This window comes from Phyllopteryx taeniolatus, chromosome 2 (genome assembly GCF_024500385.1).
Source record: "Phyllopteryx taeniolatus isolate TA_2022b chromosome 2, UOR_Ptae_1.2, whole genome shotgun sequence".
NCBI classification, from domain to species: Eukaryota; Metazoa; Chordata; class Actinopteri; order Syngnathiformes; family Syngnathidae; genus Phyllopteryx; species Phyllopteryx taeniolatus.
In genome coordinates this window covers 20,967,542-20,985,975 of record NC_084503.1, presented here as the reverse complement: position 1 = coordinate 20,985,975, position 18,434 = coordinate 20,967,542, and the positions used below count along the sequence as shown (strand labels likewise).

The 18,434-nt window shown below is 44.2% G+C and overlaps 1 protein-coding gene across 3 annotated transcripts in view; it reads left to right on the top strand.

Moving 5' to 3' along the window:
- The first annotated feature begins 1,336 nt into the window (after positions 1 to 1,336).
- Positions 1,337 to 18,434, top strand: part of cep89 (centrosomal protein 89) — a 71,100-nt gene continuing 54,002 nt past the window's right edge. The window contains exons 1-9 of one of the 3 annotated variants that reach the window (XR_009787119.1): positions 1,337 to 1,641; positions 2,197 to 2,303; positions 2,905 to 3,048; positions 3,141 to 3,354; positions 5,373 to 5,424; positions 11,947 to 12,033; positions 12,108 to 12,293; positions 16,713 to 16,855; positions 18,252 to 18,302. Coding sequence is in view for 2 of the 3 variants with exons in the window: in XM_061765179.1 (XP_061621163.1) it covers positions 1,600 to 1,641; positions 2,197 to 2,303; positions 2,905 to 3,048; positions 3,141 to 3,354; positions 5,373 to 5,424; positions 11,947 to 12,033; positions 12,108 to 12,293; positions 16,713 to 16,855; positions 18,252 to 18,302 (1,026 nt within the window). In the remaining variant the exon portion in view is untranslated. The remainder of the gene's footprint in view (positions 1,642 to 2,196; positions 2,304 to 2,904; positions 3,049 to 3,140; positions 3,355 to 5,372; positions 5,425 to 11,946; positions 12,034 to 12,107; positions 12,294 to 16,712; positions 16,856 to 18,251; positions 18,303 to 18,434) is intronic. The other 2 variants (XM_061765179.1, XM_061765185.1) reach the window with 2 other exon arrangements.

The following is an 18,434-nucleotide window of genomic DNA, read 5'->3' as shown; positions in this document are numbered from 1 at the left end:
AAAAAAATTTCTCTGGTAGCAAGTTACAACTATTTAAAAAAAAAAAAAATCTGACTAAGTTTATTTCATTGTATTTTGTTCAAATTTCTTATTTTTACCAACATGAGCAAGTATTGTTAGGTTGCTTACTGCCACTATTTTAATGCAGACAACGTCCATCCATCCATCCAGTTTCTGAGACGCTTCTCCTCACTAGGGTCGCGGGCGTGCTGGAGCCAATCCCAGCTGTCATCGGGCAGGAGGCGGGGTACACCCTGAACTGGTTGCCAGCCAATCGCAGGGCACATAGAAACAAACAACCATTCGCACTCACAGTCACACCTATGGGCAATTTAGAGTCTCCAATTAATGCATGGTTTTTTTGGGGATGTGGGAGGAAACCGGAGTGCCCGGAGAAAACCCACGCAGGCACGGGGAGAACATGCAAACTCCACACAGGTGGGGCTGGGGATTGAACCCGGATCCTCAGAACTGTGAGGCTGACGCTCTAACCAGTCATGCACTGCAGACAACGTGCTGCATTAAATTAGGTCAAAACATTTTTATAGGATGAGGATAAGTGGAATGGATGGATGGAGTAATTTGCATATTTTAATTTTGAGAAAATGCTCAAACACATGCATGCATGCATTTTCTATAACGCTTATCCTCATTAGGTTTGTGGGTGTGCTGGAGCCTATCCCGGCTGACTTTGGGCGAGACGCAGGGTATACCCTAGACTGAATGCCAGCCAGTCGCAGTCCCTAATACATCTTTTTCTAAATATTCATTTGTATTTTAAAGATTGCACCACCCCCACCAATGTGCAAAACCTTGATTGGTTGCTTTCATGATTTGAATGCAAAAGACAGGTAGGAGCTGTATTAAATTGAGTACAAAGTTTTTTCTACCTAGTAAATTGCAATCTGCATTCTCTTAAGTGCTGTAGACTTTTGTCTGATTTATTTTATTCTTGTCCCCCCCCCCCCCCCCCCCCCAACACAAGCAATTTATGGATTAAATTAAATTGTAAAAGTATGTACAAATTTTAAATTTGAGAAAAGTCTGACATTACAAATTTTTCTCACATTTTACTTTTTGTTTTTTTTCTCCTATCGCATCCACAGCTACACTATCTATGACAAGTGCACCATTACGGGATTGGAGGTGTAAAGTGTATATTAATATTTAAAATTAATAAAATTAACTTTGCTGTATGCACCACCGTACTTGTATTAATTGATATAATGAAGTGCGAAATCTCTCGAGTGTGGTTTTTGTTTGTTTGTTTTTGCATCCACAGGCAAAAACGATCAACGTAAATTCAAGCGGTTGCTAACCAAAATCAAGCACGCCTCCGATTGGCCGGAGGTGAAATGGCGAGCCAATTGGAGTGGCGGATGAAGCGAGGTGGAGTATGGCGGAGAAGCATCTCGATACAGGCACCAGCCTAAAAGATTAGCTTTTATATGTAGAAAAAAAAAGGCCTATAATAGTAAGAATAAATTACCATCGAAACTATAACGTCAGTCACATGACATTTCATCGACGGAATGTTCGCTAACTGTCACAGCGCCTTACGTTAAGTTGGAAAAACTTCGTATAAACGCAACCTCCGCCATGTTGAAGCTGAACTTCTGGAGGGAGAAAGACAAACCATTCGTGAGTGTTACTCCATTAATGTTGTTTTTGTACACTTTACTGTTGACATGATTGGAATGTCTTGGCAATGCAGTTGGACAGAACGAGGTTTGAGAGGGTACAGAGTAAACAAAGAACAACTATAACATTATGACAAAAGCTCGTTACGACGACAACGTTGCATAGGAATGTGGTTTTATCCATGTGGATTGAGAAGGTAGTGCTGCGGGACTGCATGGGACGGGACGGTATGAGTCAGGTCAGGGCAAGATAGGATGGGATGGGACAGGGAAGGGTGTAATGGGACTGGGCAGGACGAGATAGGACGGCAGGGCAGGATGTGGCAAGACAGGATGGGATGGGACAGCGGAGCGATCTTGCATCGTTGGGCTGGGCTGGGCTGGGCAGGGCAGGGCGGATGAGGACGTGACGAATGTGTCATTTGGCTACCACAGTTTATAAAGACACTCCACATCAATTGCCACTATTTTGTGTCATCCTCTCCCCTCGATTCTTTGTGCTATTTGTGTGTTGTTGTGTGAGATCTCCCGCTTGTATGTCTATGTGTTTGAGCAGAAACGCATTGCCCATGGTTTGGTTCCTGCCGCCTCCATTGCCCCCAAGGCTGCTGTGCCGCGTACCCCACCCCCGCGCAGCCCCGCCTCCTCACCCGAGAGACCCAGGTACCTCGAGTCACCTCTGCCTCATCTTCCTCCACTCCCTTATTTTTTTCTCTCATCAGTGTGCGCTTCCTCAATGTTGTTCACATAAACTACTTTACAGTCACTGGACACTTCATTAGTCACCCCCAGTGTCATTTTTCTGCATTGTGGAATACCCATAGATGGCATCCTGGTTCAGATATTAATGTTGAAAGTGAAAAATTACAATTCATACAGAACAGAAATATGGGGGTAGAAATGCAGGAAATAAATAAATGTTTGACCCTAAATCCTGATACAGTGGTGATTTATTTAATCCAGTACCAGGTGTCTATTTATGGTAAGGACACACCTTTACTTGTACTATTATCAAATAGCTTTATTTTTCAGATATACATTGTGCAATATTTATGTTTACTTATCAATAATTGTATTATTGAATGAAAATAGTCAAAACTGTAGTGTATTTCATACTACAGATGTAAATATTGTCCGTCAGTTCAATTTTCTGTTCTGAAACATTTTTGCTTTCTCATCCTTTTAACATTTTATATTATTTTATTTTATACTACAGTTCAGATGCCAATATTGTCCATCAATTGGTTTGTTTTCCCATCTGCAGATCAGCCTTAGCGGCTGCCATTTTGTCTTCATCGCTGACCGGACAGACATGGGCACTCCCGCCGGCCCGTGCCCGCTCGTTCTCCGAGAGTGACCAATCAGAGTCCTTGCTTTCTGAGCACATCAGCACAGCGATCTACACGCGGTAACACATATGCTCCATCCATAACTATTCATGCCATAAAGAGCCTCTCTGTTTTTTCCCCACTCTTAACTTGCATTGTCCATCCTCCTCAGTGATCGATGGTCAGAAGGCTTTGTCCTTCGTCCACGTCTGTCGTCCTTTGACCACTCCGAAGAGGAGATGCAGCACCAGGAGGCAGAGGAAGAGGTGGAGGAGGATAAAGGAGGAAGCATGGAGGAGAAGGAATATGTCTACCAAACTCTGGACAGGCAGAAGAAGTTTTCAGACACTGGAGCGACAGTCTACGCTTTGCCGTTAAAACACTTGGTGAGGGTCAACACTACTGAGGTCTACTTATCGAATACGCATTGAATCTTCCATCCATCCATTTTCTGAGCCGCTTCTCCTCACTAGGGTCGCGGGCGAGCTGGAGCCTATCCCAGCTTCTTAAAAAGGATGTGCAAAGTTTGTTATAATGCATTAATTTAGTGTTTTAAATCACTGATCTGTATTAAAAATGCAATATTACAACGAAGGAAAACCTGAGAAGCAGGAAGTCAGACAGGCGAATGCACACTAAGGAAATTACTCCAAAAACAACACTAGAGATGATGATAAAAACTAATAGCAGGGCAGCACTATAAAGACAAAGGACAAATGATTTTTTGTCCTCATAAGTACAGTGTTCCTCTGCTATTTGTGGACTGCGGTGGAAATCCATGAGTAATTGATGCGTCTCCTCAAAAGTTTTATAATTGCCTATCGACGCCACAAGATGACAGAAAAGCATTACTTTTCAATAAAACAGGGCTATGGCCTGTGTAGATGCAAAGCTGCACTTCATGTCACAAAATAGTTCTTTGACAGCAAGATGCCACAAGATAGCACCAAAGCCTTACTTTTATATTAGACAGGGCAATGGCCTGTATACAAAAACGGCGAATTAGTGAGTAATCTGCAAATAGGTGAATTTGAAGGAAATAAATCGCTAATATGCGCAGGAACACACCACTGTATTAAATATGAAATCTTAGCAATAAGGAAAACAGCGTTTGAGGGCTCAGAAACAGCAGGTCAGATAGACACAAAAAAAAAAACTCAAAAATCATCACTAAGGATTTTGACATGAGTTTATTGCAGTTTATAGCAACTGAGTCTTTGCTGTATTACATGCATATCTGTTACTAAAGGGACAGTACAAATGGTTAGTACATCCACCTCACAATTCTGAGGTCCCGGGTTTAAATCTGGCCTTCCTGTGTGGAGTTTGCATTTTCTGCCCGTGCCTGTGTGGGTTTTCACCGGGTACTCCGGTTTCCTCCCACATTCCAAAACCATGCATGCTAGGTTAATTGGAGACTCTAAATTGACCATAGGTGTGTATGTGAGTGTGAATGCGATTGGCTGGTGACCAGTTCACCGTGTACACCGCCTCTCGCCCAAAGCCAGCTGGGATAGGCGCCAGCACACCTGCGACCCGAGTGAGGATATGCGGTTCAGAGAATGGATGGATGGATGGATGGATGGATGGCTGGATGGGGAAAACGGCGCCATCTGGTGGAGTAGAAGATGCAAATCAGACAGAGACACAAAGGAAATTATTCTCAGAAAAACACACAGGATTATGGCACGAATTTATTTATTTTTAGAACATTGAATGACTGTATTGTTATGTATCAAATATCCATCCCATCTAATTTCTGAGCCGCTTCTCCTCACTAGGGTTGCGGGCGTGCTGGAGCCTATCCCAGCTGTCATCGGCCAGGAGGCGGGGTACACCCTGAACTGGTTGCCAGCCAATCGCAGGGCACATACAAACAAACAACCATTTGCACTCACAGTCATGCCTACGGGCAATTTAGAGTCTCCAATTAATGCATGTTTTTGGGATGTGGGAGGAAACCGGAGTGCCCGGAGAAAACCCATGCAGGCACGGGGAGAACGTGCAAACTCCACACAGGCGGGGCCGGGGATTGAACCCGGGTCCTCAGAACTGTGAGGCTGACGCTCTAACCAGTAGTCCACCGTGCCGCCTGTATCAAATATAAAATACATATTAGAAAGAAAAACAGTGCCTTCTGGTGCTGCATTGAGTCACCTTACCACGCTGTCTCTGCGTCTTGAACTTTCATGCTAGCAGCATTTGCAAATGAAGTCAGACCAGACTAATACACTAGGTGGTGGTGTTTTCCACTGTAAGCTACCCACTGGGCACAGGCGAGCCAGTGGGACCCAATAAAACAGCAGTATCAAAAGAAACAGGTTGGATAAGAAGTGATTACAATTATCCTTCTTCTTATTATTGTTAGAATAATTATTATAAGATGTTTCTCCTTGTTTTCAAGATGAGTTCGCCCCGGTCGAGTCCGATGTTGGCCAGCAGGGAATCTTCTCGAGGTAGTAGTCACCTGTCACACAAGATCTCAACTATTCTGGTTAGTAGATGCTTGTCACTCAAGATAGAGCCAAAAGGAAACACGCAAGCTTACAACCATTGTAGAAGACAATAAACTGTTCCTTTTGGAAGTCATATCAAAACCTTTAGGCCTGTCACACACCGCACAATGCGGTTGAACCTGATTGGACCGGACCATCACATAAGAGTTCCGACGCACACCCTTACATTGAGCGATTGGATATATTGACGCCTCAGTCAGCGAGCCTGTATAGGTGTTTGATACTGTACATACAATACATCGTACTTCATCGCATTTCTAAAACCATAAAAAGATTAATAGTAGGGATGCACAATAACTATCAGAATATACAGTGGGTATCAAAAGTATTCAGACCCCCTTCAATTTTTTACGTTGTTATATTGCAGCCATTTGCTAAAATCATTTATGTTCATTATTTTCCTCATTAATGTACACACCGCACCCCATATTGACAGAAAAAAAAAAGTTGAATTTTTGCAATTTATTAAAAAAGAAAAACTGAAATATCACACTGCCATAAGTATTCAGACTCTTTGCTCAGTATTAAGTAGAAGGACCCTTTTGAGCTAATACAGCCGTGAGTCTTTTTGGGAATGATGCAATAAGTTTTTCACACCTGGATATGGGGCTTCCCTGCCATTCCTCTTTGCAGATCCTCTCCAGTTCTGTTAGGTTGGATGGTGAATATTGGTGGACAGCCATTTTCAGGTCTCTCCAGAGATACTAAATTGAGTTTAAGTCAGGTCTCTGGCTGGACCATACAGGAATAGTCACAGAGTTGTTCTGAAGCCACTCCTTCGTTATTTTAGCTGTGTGCTTTGGGTCATTATCTTGTTGGAAGGTGAACCTTCGGCCCAGTCTGAGGTCCTGAGCACTCTGGAGAAGGTTTTTGTCCAGGATATCCCTGTACTTGGCCGCATTCATCTTTCCTTCGATTGCAATCAGTCGTCCTGTCCCTGCAGCTGAAAACCACGTACGTGAACATACCTCAAGCAAGCCTTAAACGAACGTCCTCTCCTGTCCTGAGCACCGGTGACGACCAACACACGTTTTCCCCCATTTAGTCCTTATAATACAGTCAGCGCGATCCACTCTGGTTGTCGTCGCCACGGTAACGAGTGTATCCGGTCGCATTTGAGTTGACAGGATAAAGCCCAATGATCGTAAAAAATGGGATGCGGTGGTATCGGAATAAGATAAGATAAGATTTCATTGCAGTAGTCTGACAGCGCAATCGTGAAAGACCAAATTTGTCTTGTAGTCTGATCCGGGCATTACGTGTTGCCTGACTCCAGCGTGTTGTCTGTCCCACACGCCAACGTTTTTGTAAAAAAAAAAAACATATATATATATATATATTTATTTTTTTTAAATTTTTTTAAATAAAATAACTTCATTGGCCGTCAGATATTTACAGTACTACGTCAAAAGACACGCGACAAGGCTAAAAATAAACTAGCTTTTGGATTCAAATATACTGTGCACGCGACGACGCGGAGTTAATGTCTCTTGCGGATTGATCGGCTCGGCGAATTATGACATTAAAGTCGATCAGCATAAAATGCTAAATACCGGCAGATACCGATCAGCCCGATCAAATCGGTGTAAAGTCTAGTTATTAATTTCAACACAAGCCATTGGATTGTTATACAAGGTCTGAATTGCTTGATAAAATCGTCCATCTACTCCCACTTCCAAAAGTTTAAAAGCAATCAGATCCCGGTTTACCCAATCAAATGCTTTTTGAAAGTCCACAAAACATGCAAAGGTGGGTTTGCCTTTAGCTAGTCTAGTTCTTACAATAGATTTTACAGCATGTCAGGGTTGGCACTGAGTCGTGAAACCTCTTAGCCAATGTGGCTAAACAGTATTAAAAATCTCCGAGCCACACGTGTGTAGTTAGCCACAACATCAAGTGTGGCTAAATCTTTATCCACACTTAGCCAGTCCTCATCAATGGGACGATGTGGGCCCAGATTAAAGCTACCTTGTCATCATTCAGGAGTAGGGCTCAACAAATTGGGAAAATCAGACCCTTTCCAAAAAATTAGAATATCATGGCTTCCATAACTCCCAGGCAATGCCACAGATGGATTGCCTCAATGCTACGGCGCATCGAGGCAGTGATAAAAGCAAAGGGATTCCCAACCAAGTATTAAAGATTAACATATCGTTTTGAAAGTACCATATTTTGATTGATGTGACCCTAATTCCTTTTGGTTTTTTTAAACTACAAAAGCTGAGAAGTAAATGGTGTTATATCCCCCCCCCCCCCCCCCCCCCACAGTATTCTAATTTTTAAATTCCTGATTTTGTGGGTTTTATGAGCTGGAAGCCCAAATTATGTAAAAATATACAAATAAATACTTGAAATTGTTTCAATTGTGGGCCCTGAATCTATAATCTATGAAAGTTTAACTTTTTGAATGAAATTATGGAAATAAATCAACTTTTTGGAAAGGGAATGTACTCTTAATTGTGAGTTTCTTTTGAGCAAATATTGCAATTGCGATTTAGCATACGGTTTTTCAGGAGGAAGTTTTTTCTCGTCAGTACTATTCACTAAACAAAGAAATAAATTATTCTATAGTATGAGTGATACAACATTGGATCGAGCCAACAAATAACTCTTTCCTGTACGCCAGGCCTAAATGTTATGATGAATTGATATGATGATTTTTTAAAATTTATTTTACTATTGAATTACAAAAACAAAAACCTTGCATCATAGTAGAATACCGTATTTTCACGACCATAAGGCACACTTAAAAGTCTTAGATTTTCTCCAAAATGGACGGGGCACCTTATAATGCAGCGCGCCTTATGTGTGCACCGAGTTCCAGAGTCTGTAAATGTTGTTGTGTGACTTTAATGAGCACTCCGCTTGACTGACTGGGAGCATTTCCTGCGGACACGCTGCTTATATAGAGGAAGGCGGACGTGACTGAGGACAGCATGCGGACGTAAAGGGGGAAGGGTGCGCGTGACAGAAGACGCTAAAGGCACACCCCCAGTAGGTATATAGCGCCGGTATGTGCATTGTGCAAAATTGTCCAAGTGGAGGAAGCAGGAAAACGAGCTTTGCCAAGTCAAGAAGACGAAGGTGAGTTTCCGAGGAAACAAGGCAAGGTTGCCCGAGTTGGAAGACAACCTCGAGCAATGGATTAATGAGCAAAGAACAGCCAGGAGAAGCGTCTATACAGTCACCATTCGACTGAGTGCAATAACGCTTGCAGAAGAAATGAAAATCAAACATTTTCAAGGAGGTCTGTCTTGGTGCTTTCGTTTTATGAAACGGCGCCATCTATCCATCCGGGGAAGGACTACCGTGGCACAGCAACTTCCGGCGGATTAAAAGGAAAAGCTGGCCATCTTCCGCTCCTACTGCAATAAAAAGATTGCCGACAAACACATCCAGCCCAATCACATCACCAACATGGACGAGGTGCTGCTCACTTTCGCTCACTTTCGACATCCCGGTGAACCACACTGTAGAGAAGAAGTGGACCAGCACGGTAGCAATATGCACAACGGGGCACGAGAAGTCGGCTTTTACTGTTGTGCTTGGTTGCCATGGTAATGGACAGAAACTGCCACCTATTGTGATTTTTAAGAGGAAGACGCTGCCTAAAGAAAAGTTTCCAGCCGAAGTCATCGTTAAGGCCAATCAAAAGGGCTGGATGGACGAGGGGGAAATGAGAGAGTGGCTGAGTGAGGTGTACATAAAGAGACCGGATGGTTTTTTTCCCACGCATCACCGTCCCTCTTGATCTGTGACTCCATGCGCGCCCATCTCACAGCTGCTGTGAAAAACCAAGTGCAACTAAGACTGGGAGGCAACGCCGGGCGAGTTACGCCACCATATGTGAACGGATTGTTCACTGTGGATGCTTGGGCTAAGGTATCTGCTTTGACTGTTGTCCGAGCTTTCGCAAAAGCCGGCATCATTGCTGAACAGCCCCCCGGCAACGAGACTGACTCTGACAATGACGAGAGGGAACCCGGCATGTTTGATGGAGAACTTGCCCAGCTGTTTATTTCGGATACAGAAGATGAGGACTTTGATGGATTTGTGGATGAGGATTGATCAAAAAATAACGTGAGTACATTGTTAAATACTACAATAAAGTACAACAGAACTCAGTTTTGCTCCCGCTGCCCTTTTAAAAACATTGTTTTATCGTGCATGCATGCTACCGTATGTTTTAAGCTAGCGTATGTTTTACCATGCCTCCGCCCAATAATACGGTGCGCCTTATGAATGTGTTAAATACAGAAATAGGCCCCGTAACTGAGACTGCACCTTTTAATACGGTGCGCCCTATGGTCGGGAAAATACGGTATTGGCTTATTGATTTAACTTCATGCCTTTTAAAAAATTTAATACTCTGTAATGAGGCTCTTGTCAGTAGCTGTAGCATTGTTGTTAGTGTGAGCCGAGTATGGAGATAGTGGAGAGTGACACAAGTGACGCTTTTCATCACCAAGATGTGCATATAAAAGCGGTTCAAATGGTAAACTGTATTAAATGTTAATTAATGTTTTTATCAATTAAAGTGAAAGTGTTGAGATGCTTCACTTGTTATTTGATAATCCTCAAGAAGGATCTGAAGGGCTCAAATTCAAACTTTTTAGTTGAAGCTAAACAATATTCTAAATCTTGGGTGGTAAATATTTGTAGGCTAACTTTAGCTGTCAGATAATTGTAACAGATTTCAAGAGCAGGACAGAGTGGTCTAAATTACATAAAGGGGGTAGGGGGAGGCCTTGACTATGTTTGCCTTGGGCCCCCAAATGACTAGCTACTTATACCCTTGTTCGAGCCAGCGCTGCCACCCCCGCTCGGCATAACAAGCAAACTGGATGAGCGGCTTGTGCATTGATGTGCTTGAGAACTAATGTGATTGATTGCTGTGAGAACTAATGTGAACGGGCGCCTTAACCCTTAGCCCAATACTCTAAACCTCATGAATAGTTAACATGAAATAATATTGTACACATCAAACAGTTCAAGGTTTTATTGCAATGCTTCAGGATAGACAATATTTTTTGTCATCTTATTCTCTACCAGTATACACAAATCATTAGATCTGCCAACCCTTGAGCAACCAACATAAAACTGACCATGAGAAAAAGATGGAGAACGCAAATCCAATCCAGCAACTTTCAGAGACTGACCTTGTGACTTGTTGATACTCATTGCAAAACAGATTGATATTGAAAACTGAAGCCTTCTGAATTGAACTGGTAAATCTTTATAAAATGGTATTCGGGGTAGAAATGCTCTCTCACCTTTAGAAGGACCTGTGATTATTAATAGCCTCAAGCATGTTAGGCAACATCTATATACTTAAAGCTCAGACTTTGAGTGTCCGTTTTCAGGGAGCTTTCTGGAACGGAATGTTTTCTTGCACGTTTTTGAGCGTTCCTGCACGTTTTTGTCGTGATTTGTCCGTTTTATCTGTGGGGTCTTTTCCAGAATAAGTCAGGCCCCTATGGAGATCAGGCATTTTTGATCCCTGTAATTACAAGGGACATAAAGTTGGTCAAAGAAATATGGCACAAAAAGTAGAACTACAAACTTAGTGAGGATAAAATGTGAATCTATCAAACCATTGTCTCCAGTTATCTCTGCGAGACTAGCTCTTTTCAATATCAGGTCACTGGATAATAAATCTATGATCTGGACTTTTTGTTACTAAATGAAACGTGGTTAACAGAAAGTAGCTGTAATACCATTTTAAATTAGGCAACACCAGCACATTTAAATTTTATGAACAAGTGTCGAATAGGGAAAAAAGGCGGTGGTATTGCTGTTATTTTTAAGTCATTATTTCAGTGTAAAGAAATTATTCTGGGTGATTTTAGCTCTTTTGAATATCTCTGTTTTTTAGTTAAAGGTGACCCAAAGGTTACTGTTTTAATAATTTATATGCCTCCAAGATACAATGGAAAATTTATAGAGGACTTTTCAGAACTGCTGTCAGTTATTTGTACTGACTACAACTATTTTGTCGTAACGGGAGACTTTAACATTCATGTTGACAATAACAGGAAAAAAAACTCGAAAGAACTCACTGCTATACTAGACACATTTGACCTCTCTCAACATATTAAGAGTTCAACCCACACTCAAGGTCACAAAATTTACATTTTAGTGGAGACCCGAAAAAGCCAAAGAGCAAGAACGCAGATTTCAAGATGATAAAGGGACGGCTTGAGCAGGATAAGACTGGTTGATAAGGACAATGTCCAGCTACCATCCAAATATTCTATGCCCCAAGAGATCAGTTAGTAAATCCTGTAATCTCCGAACGCACTCAAACTAAAATAAAGTCAAAGAAATCCCCCTGTGAACACACTCAACAGACAGCAGAATGACATTGACACATGCTGTATGATGATGGGAAGATTTTCTTTTACGTTGTGATTTTGGTTCCTTTTTTAAAAAATATATATTAATACAATGTTTTTTTTTAAGAATTCCAGAGTGAAAATGTCATTGGAGCCAGCAAAAGCAAGAAGAAGAGGACAAAAGACTCAACAAGCCATAGAGAAGATCGGCCATGTAAGATTTACAACCTCCATTTTGTTCTACTTTTCATATCCCCAAGTGTTTAATTTCATCCATCTCATGTTCAGCCACCAGCCAGTCCAAAGAGCCAAAAGCAAGGAGGTGCCCATCTCGTGAGACAAGCATCGTGACCGAGGACGGGGAAGCAGTGAAGGCCCTAAAGGATAAGAACGCCATGCTGGAAGAGAAGCTGCGACACTTGGAAGAGGAAGTCAATCGCGGGGGGGCCCAGCCAATCAGAACCTCGGCTACAAGTACAATGACCGGGATTTTTATGTCTATGTAGAGCGGTGGACAAAGGACAGATAAATAATTTTGTCCTCATAAGTACGGTGTTCCCCCTCTATTTGCAGGGGAATGGGACTTCACAAGTCATTGACACCTCCCCTAAAATGGTTTATAATTGCCTCTAGATGCCACAAGATGGCATCAAAGAACTACTTTTGGCTTGACTAAATGAAGCTCCTCCCCTCAATTCAATACAGGTCCTTGGCATCAGATGCCGCAAGATGGTGTCAAATCAATACTTATGAGGGCTTTGGCCTGAGTACAAAAACAGCAAATAAGGGGGTTTTTCAGCGAATAATGGAGGATGAGTTCAAAAACAAAACAGCTATAACAGATTTTCATTGTTCCTGTAACAGTGACAATAAAGTTCTATTCTAGTCTATCCTATTCTAATTTGCAAGTAGCAAGTTTGCAGAGGAAAATTGTATAACACTTTAAATTTCTTGGGTTTCATTGATGATTCTTTCCATTTCTCTTCACATTTTTATCTGTATTCTTTTTTCTGATGATTCTTTAATGTCTTTGTTGTTGTTTTTTTGCTTCTCGACCCTAGTTAGGATAAGCGGTACAGAAGATGAAGATAGGAATACAATTTTTTTTTTTGGGGGGAAAGGTTTAAACCACCCCTCCTGGAAGCCGTCACCTTATCGTTGTGGAGGGGTTTGTGTGGCCCAATGATCCTAGGAGGTAAGTTGTCTGGGACTTCACGCCCATGTTAGGGACACCCATGGCAAACAGGTCCTAGGTGAGGGACGAGACAAAGCACGGCTAAAAGACCCCTATGATGAAAAATATGAATGGATCTAGGTTTCCCTTGCCCGGACACGGGGCACCGGGGACCCCCTCTGGAGCCAGGCCGGGAGGTGGGGCTCGAAGGCGAGCACCTGGTGGCCGGGCCTGCACCCATGGGGCCCGGCCGGGCACAGCCCGAAAGGGTAACGTGGGTCCCCCTTCCCATGGGCTCACCACCTGTGAGAGGGGCCAGAGGGGTCGGGTGCAGTGCGACCTGGGCAGTGGCTGAAGGCAGGGACCTTGGCGATCCAATCCGGCTACAGAAGCTGGCTCTAGGGACGTGGAATGTCATCTCTCTGGCAGGGAAAGAGCCTGAGCTGGTGTGTGAGGTTGAGAGGTTACGACTAGATATAGTCGGACTCGCCTCAACACACAGCTTGGGCTCTGGTACCAATCCTCTCGAGAGGGGTTGGACTCTCTTCCACTCTGGAGTTGCCCACGGTGAGAGTCGGCGAGCAGGTGTGGGTATACTTATTGCCCCCTGGCTCGGCGCCTGTACGTTGGGGTTCACCCCGGTGGACGAGAGGGTAGCCTCCCTCCGCCTTTGGGTGGGGGGACGGGTCCTGACTGTTGTTTGTGCCTATGCACCAAACAGCAGTTCAGAGCACCCACCCTTTTTGGAGTCCTTGGAGGGGGTGTTGGAGAGTGCTCCCCTGGGGACTCCATCGATCTGCTGGGGGACTTCAATGCTCACGTGGGCAATGACAGTGAGACCTGGAAGGGCGTGATTGGGAGGAACGGCCCCCCTGATCCGAACCCAAGCGGTGTTCTGGTAGTGGACTTCTGTGCTCGATCACCATGTTCAAGCATAAGGGTGTCCACACGTGCTCTTGGCACCAGGACACCCTCTGTCGCAGTTCGATGATCAACTTTGTGGGCGTGTCATCGGACTTGCGGCCGCATGTCTTGGACACTCGGGGGAAGAGAGAGGCGAAGCTGTCAACTGACCACCACCTGGTGGTGAGTTGGCTCCGATGGTGGGGGAAGATGCCGGTCCGACGTGGCAGGCCCAAACGTATTGTTATGGTCTGCTGGGAACGTCTGTCAGAATCCCCTGTCAGAAATAGTTTCAACTCCCACCTCCAACAGAACTTTGCTCATGTTCCGGGGGAGGCGGGGGACATCAAGTCCGAGTGGACCATGTTCCGCGCCTCCATTGCTGAGGCGGCCGACCGGAGCTGTGGCCGTAAGGTGCCTGTCGTGGCGGCAATCCCCGAATCCGTTGGTGGACACCAATGGTGAGGGATGTCATCAAGCTAAAGAAGGAGTCCTATCGGGCCTTTTTGGCCTGTGGGACTCCTGAGGCAGCTGATGGGTACCGGCTGGCCAAGCGTAATGCAGCTTTGGTGGTCGGTGAAGCAAAAACCCGGGTATGGGAGGAGGTCGGTGAGGCCATGGAGAAAGACTTCAGGACGACTTCAAGGAAATTCTGGTGGGGGAGAATACTTTGAAGACCTCCTCAATTCCACCGACACGCCTTCCCATGAGGAAGCAGTCTGGGGTCTCTGAGGCTGGCTCTCCTATCTCTGGGGTTGAGGTCACCGAGGTGGTTAAAAAGTTCCTCGGTGGCAAGGCCCAGGGGGTGGATGAGATTCGCCCAGTGTTCCAAAAGGCTCTGGATGTTGTGGGGTGTCCTGGTTGACACACCTCTGCAACATCGCGTGGACATTGGGGACAGTGCCTCTGGATTGGCAGACTGGGGTGGTGGACCCCCTTTTTAAGAAGGGGACCGGAGGGTGTATTCCAACTATAGGGGGATCACACTGCTCAGCCTCCCTGGTAAGGTATATTCAGGGGTGCTGGAGAGGAGGGTCCGTCGGGAAGTCAAATCTCAGATTCAGGAGGAGCAGTGTGGTTTTCGTCCTGGCCATGTAACAGTGGACCAGCTCTACACCCACGACAGGGTCTTCGAGGGTGCAAGGGAGTTCGCCCAACCAGTCTACGTGTTTTGTGGACTTGGAGAAAGCGTTTGACCGTGTCCCTCGGGAGGTCCTGTGGGGGGGTGCTTCTGGAGTTTGGGGTACCAAACTCCCTGATACGGGCTGTTCGGTCCCTGTACGATCGGAGTCAGAGTTTGGTCCGCATATCCGGTAGTAAGTCGGACTCGTTTCCGTTGAGGGTTGGACTCCGCGAAGGCTGCCCATTGTCACCGATTCTGTTCATAACTTTTATGGACAGAATTTCTAGATGCAGCCAAGGCGTAGAGGGTGTCCGGTTTGGTGGCCTCAGTATTGCATCTCTGCTTTTCGCAGATTATGTGGTTCTGTTGGCTTCATCAAGCCGTGACCTCCAACTCTCATTGGAGCAGTTCACAGCCGAGTGTGAAGCGGCTGGGATGAGAATCAGCACATCCAAGTCTGAGACCATGGTCCTCAGTCGGAAAAGGGTGGCGTGTCCTCTCCAGGTTGGGGATGAGTTCCTGCCCCATGTGGAGGAGTTCAAGTATCTTGGGGTCTTGTTAACGAGTGAGGGAAGAATGGAACGGGCGATCGACATGCAGATTGGTGCAGCGTCTGCAGTTATGCAGACTGTGTATCAGTCCGTTGTGGTAAAGGAGCTAAGCTGAAAGGCGAAGCTCTCGATTTACCGGTCTATCTATGGTCTGTGGGTCGTAACCGAAAGAACAAGATCCCGGATACAAGCGGCCGAAATGAGTTTCCTTTGCAGGGTGTCCGGGCTCTCCCTTAGAGAGAGGGTGAGAAGCTCGGTCATCCGGGAGGATCTCAGAGAAGAGCAGCTGCTCCTCCACATCGAGAGGAGCCAGATGAGGTGGCTGGGACATCTGATTCGGATTCCTCCCGGACGCCTCCCTGGTGAGGTGTTCCGGGCAGGTCCCACCGGGAGGAGACCCCGGGGACGACCCAGGACACGCTGGAGAGACTATGTCTTTTGGCTGGCCTGGGAACGCCTCGGGATCCCCCCGAAAGAGCTGGATGAAGTGGCTGGGGAGAGGGGAGTTTGACCGTCCCTGCTAAAGCGGTGGACGACTAGTTAGCACATCTGTGGAGTTTGCATGTTCTTCCCGTGCCTGCGTGGGTTTTCTCTGGGTACTCCGGTTTCCTCCCACATCCCAAATGTGGCATGGTAGGTTGATTGAAGACTCTAAATTGCCTGTAGGTGTGAATGTGTGCGCAAATGATTGTTTGTTTATATGTGCCCTGCGATTGGCTGGCGACCAATTCAGGGTGTACCCTGCCTCTCGCCCGAAGATAGCTGGGATAGGCTCCAGCACGCCCGCGACCCTTGTGAGGATAAAGCGGTACAGAATAGAAAACATTAAAAAAGTGCTGAGTCTAAAATGAAACACATTTTACCCAAATTGAGCAATTCAATCCAGTCAACAGGAATACTAAACTAAAATATAGTTTTCATGAGTTTCAATTGACTAAATTAACTGACTAATTTTAAAACTGGTTAATTGACTAAAAAAAAACAAAGTGCCAAAATACAATCTGATTAAATTTATTATTTATATATTTAAAGAGCTGAAGTTGTAAATTACAAAACCAGACAAAAATCTCCAACTTTGGGAAGTTAATTACATTGCATCAACAAAGCTATAATGTTCATAAAGTGTTTGTTTCTCCTTGCAGGCATGCAGGCAGAGCTGTGGGATGCGAGGCAGCAGGCGCAGGAGCTGGTGGACGAAAACGATGCCCTCAAACGCAGCGTCCATCGTCTCAGCATGGAGCTCAGTGCCTACCAGACCAAATACAGGCCGCTCAGCAAGCAGGAGGTAGAAACTACAACATGCATAATCTAATGACAACCACAACAGCCATCCATTTCCTACCACACTTGTCCTGATTAGGTTAAATAATGCTGGTAAAAATATGAGCAATTCACTTGATTATTTATACCCCTAAAACGCCACAAGGTGACACTATCGCTCTGCAGGACTGCCAGGTATTGGCCAGGGATGAGTCGTTCGAGTTTATTTTAGTTTTTAGATCACAGCACATAATTGCAGGATATCTGGCAGCTATGATGTAGCAACCAACATTTCTCAGCAGTTGCGTGCTGTTTTTTCAGGGGGAAAACCCGTGCCAAATATTACATTTATAGGGAAAACAAGTCACTCACTGTATATATTTTTCTAGTCCATTAACTAGTCACATCTGGGCACATATACATATCCAGGGGTTCCTGGGGGACTGGTATGGGGTTGGGAGGGTGTGGGTGTTGGACCGGGTTTCAGCACGTTTCCCATTGAAATGAATGGACAAATCATTGGGATCTAACTTAGCCTTTCATATTTTTTAACCAACTCAACCACTAAAAACCCTTCCAATTTACAAATGTTCAGCTCATTCAGGACATCTTGGGAAATATTTTTTATATCCTCAATTACCCTTATTTGTCAGTAATCGATATTTCCCATGACAAAATTCACAAAAATTGCAAATAATTTACATATTTACCTCCTCCTTCCACATTTCTTGACTGATTCAAGCCATTCCAATTTCAAACTGTTCAGCTCATTCAGGACATCTTGTGAACTACATTTCAAAGTCTCCAAATTCCTTTTTTTTTGTTTTCAAATTCCACATTTTCCAAATAAATATATTAAAAATTGTTACGTCCTCCTTCAACATTTCTCCACATCACAGCATCTTAGGAACTTTTTTTCACAAACCTATAATTCCCCTACTTTTCATTATTTCATATTTTCCATGACAAAATTCACCCAAAAATACAGATATTTTACAAATGTATCTCCTCCTTCCACATTTCTTGACCATATCAAACCATTCAATCTTCAACTGGTTCAGCTCATTCAGGACATCTTTGGAGCAGTTGTTCACATTTTTCAAATATGACAAAAGTCCAAAATGAAGAGACATTTTAAATATTTAATGCCTTCTCCCACATTTCACAACTGATTCAAAACATTCCAACTTCATCTTGTTCATCTTGCTCAGGTTGCAATCTTGATGTGTTAGAATATCATGTCTTCATTCTAGCAATGTTTACTTATTATTAGTACTATCATTAACTCATTGTTTAATTTCCCAAGTCCCACATTAAATTCTACAACAGTCCAGTTCAGCGCCAGCTCTTCAGCATTCAGGCGCAATATATAAAAAAAATGCAATCTCTGGTTAACTGTGCTGTCATGATGTATGTTGCAGAGCTCTAGATTAAGCAGCCTACCAAAGACGGGTTCTCCTCCTCCATGGCTGGTTAGTAACAAATGAGAATTGCCTGAAGTGATTTCAATGCACCTCTTTTTGTGGTAATTGTTGCTTATAAATTAGAACATTTATCTTTAAAGTTATGTTGATGGCACACAGGCTCTCTGTTGTTGCCATGTT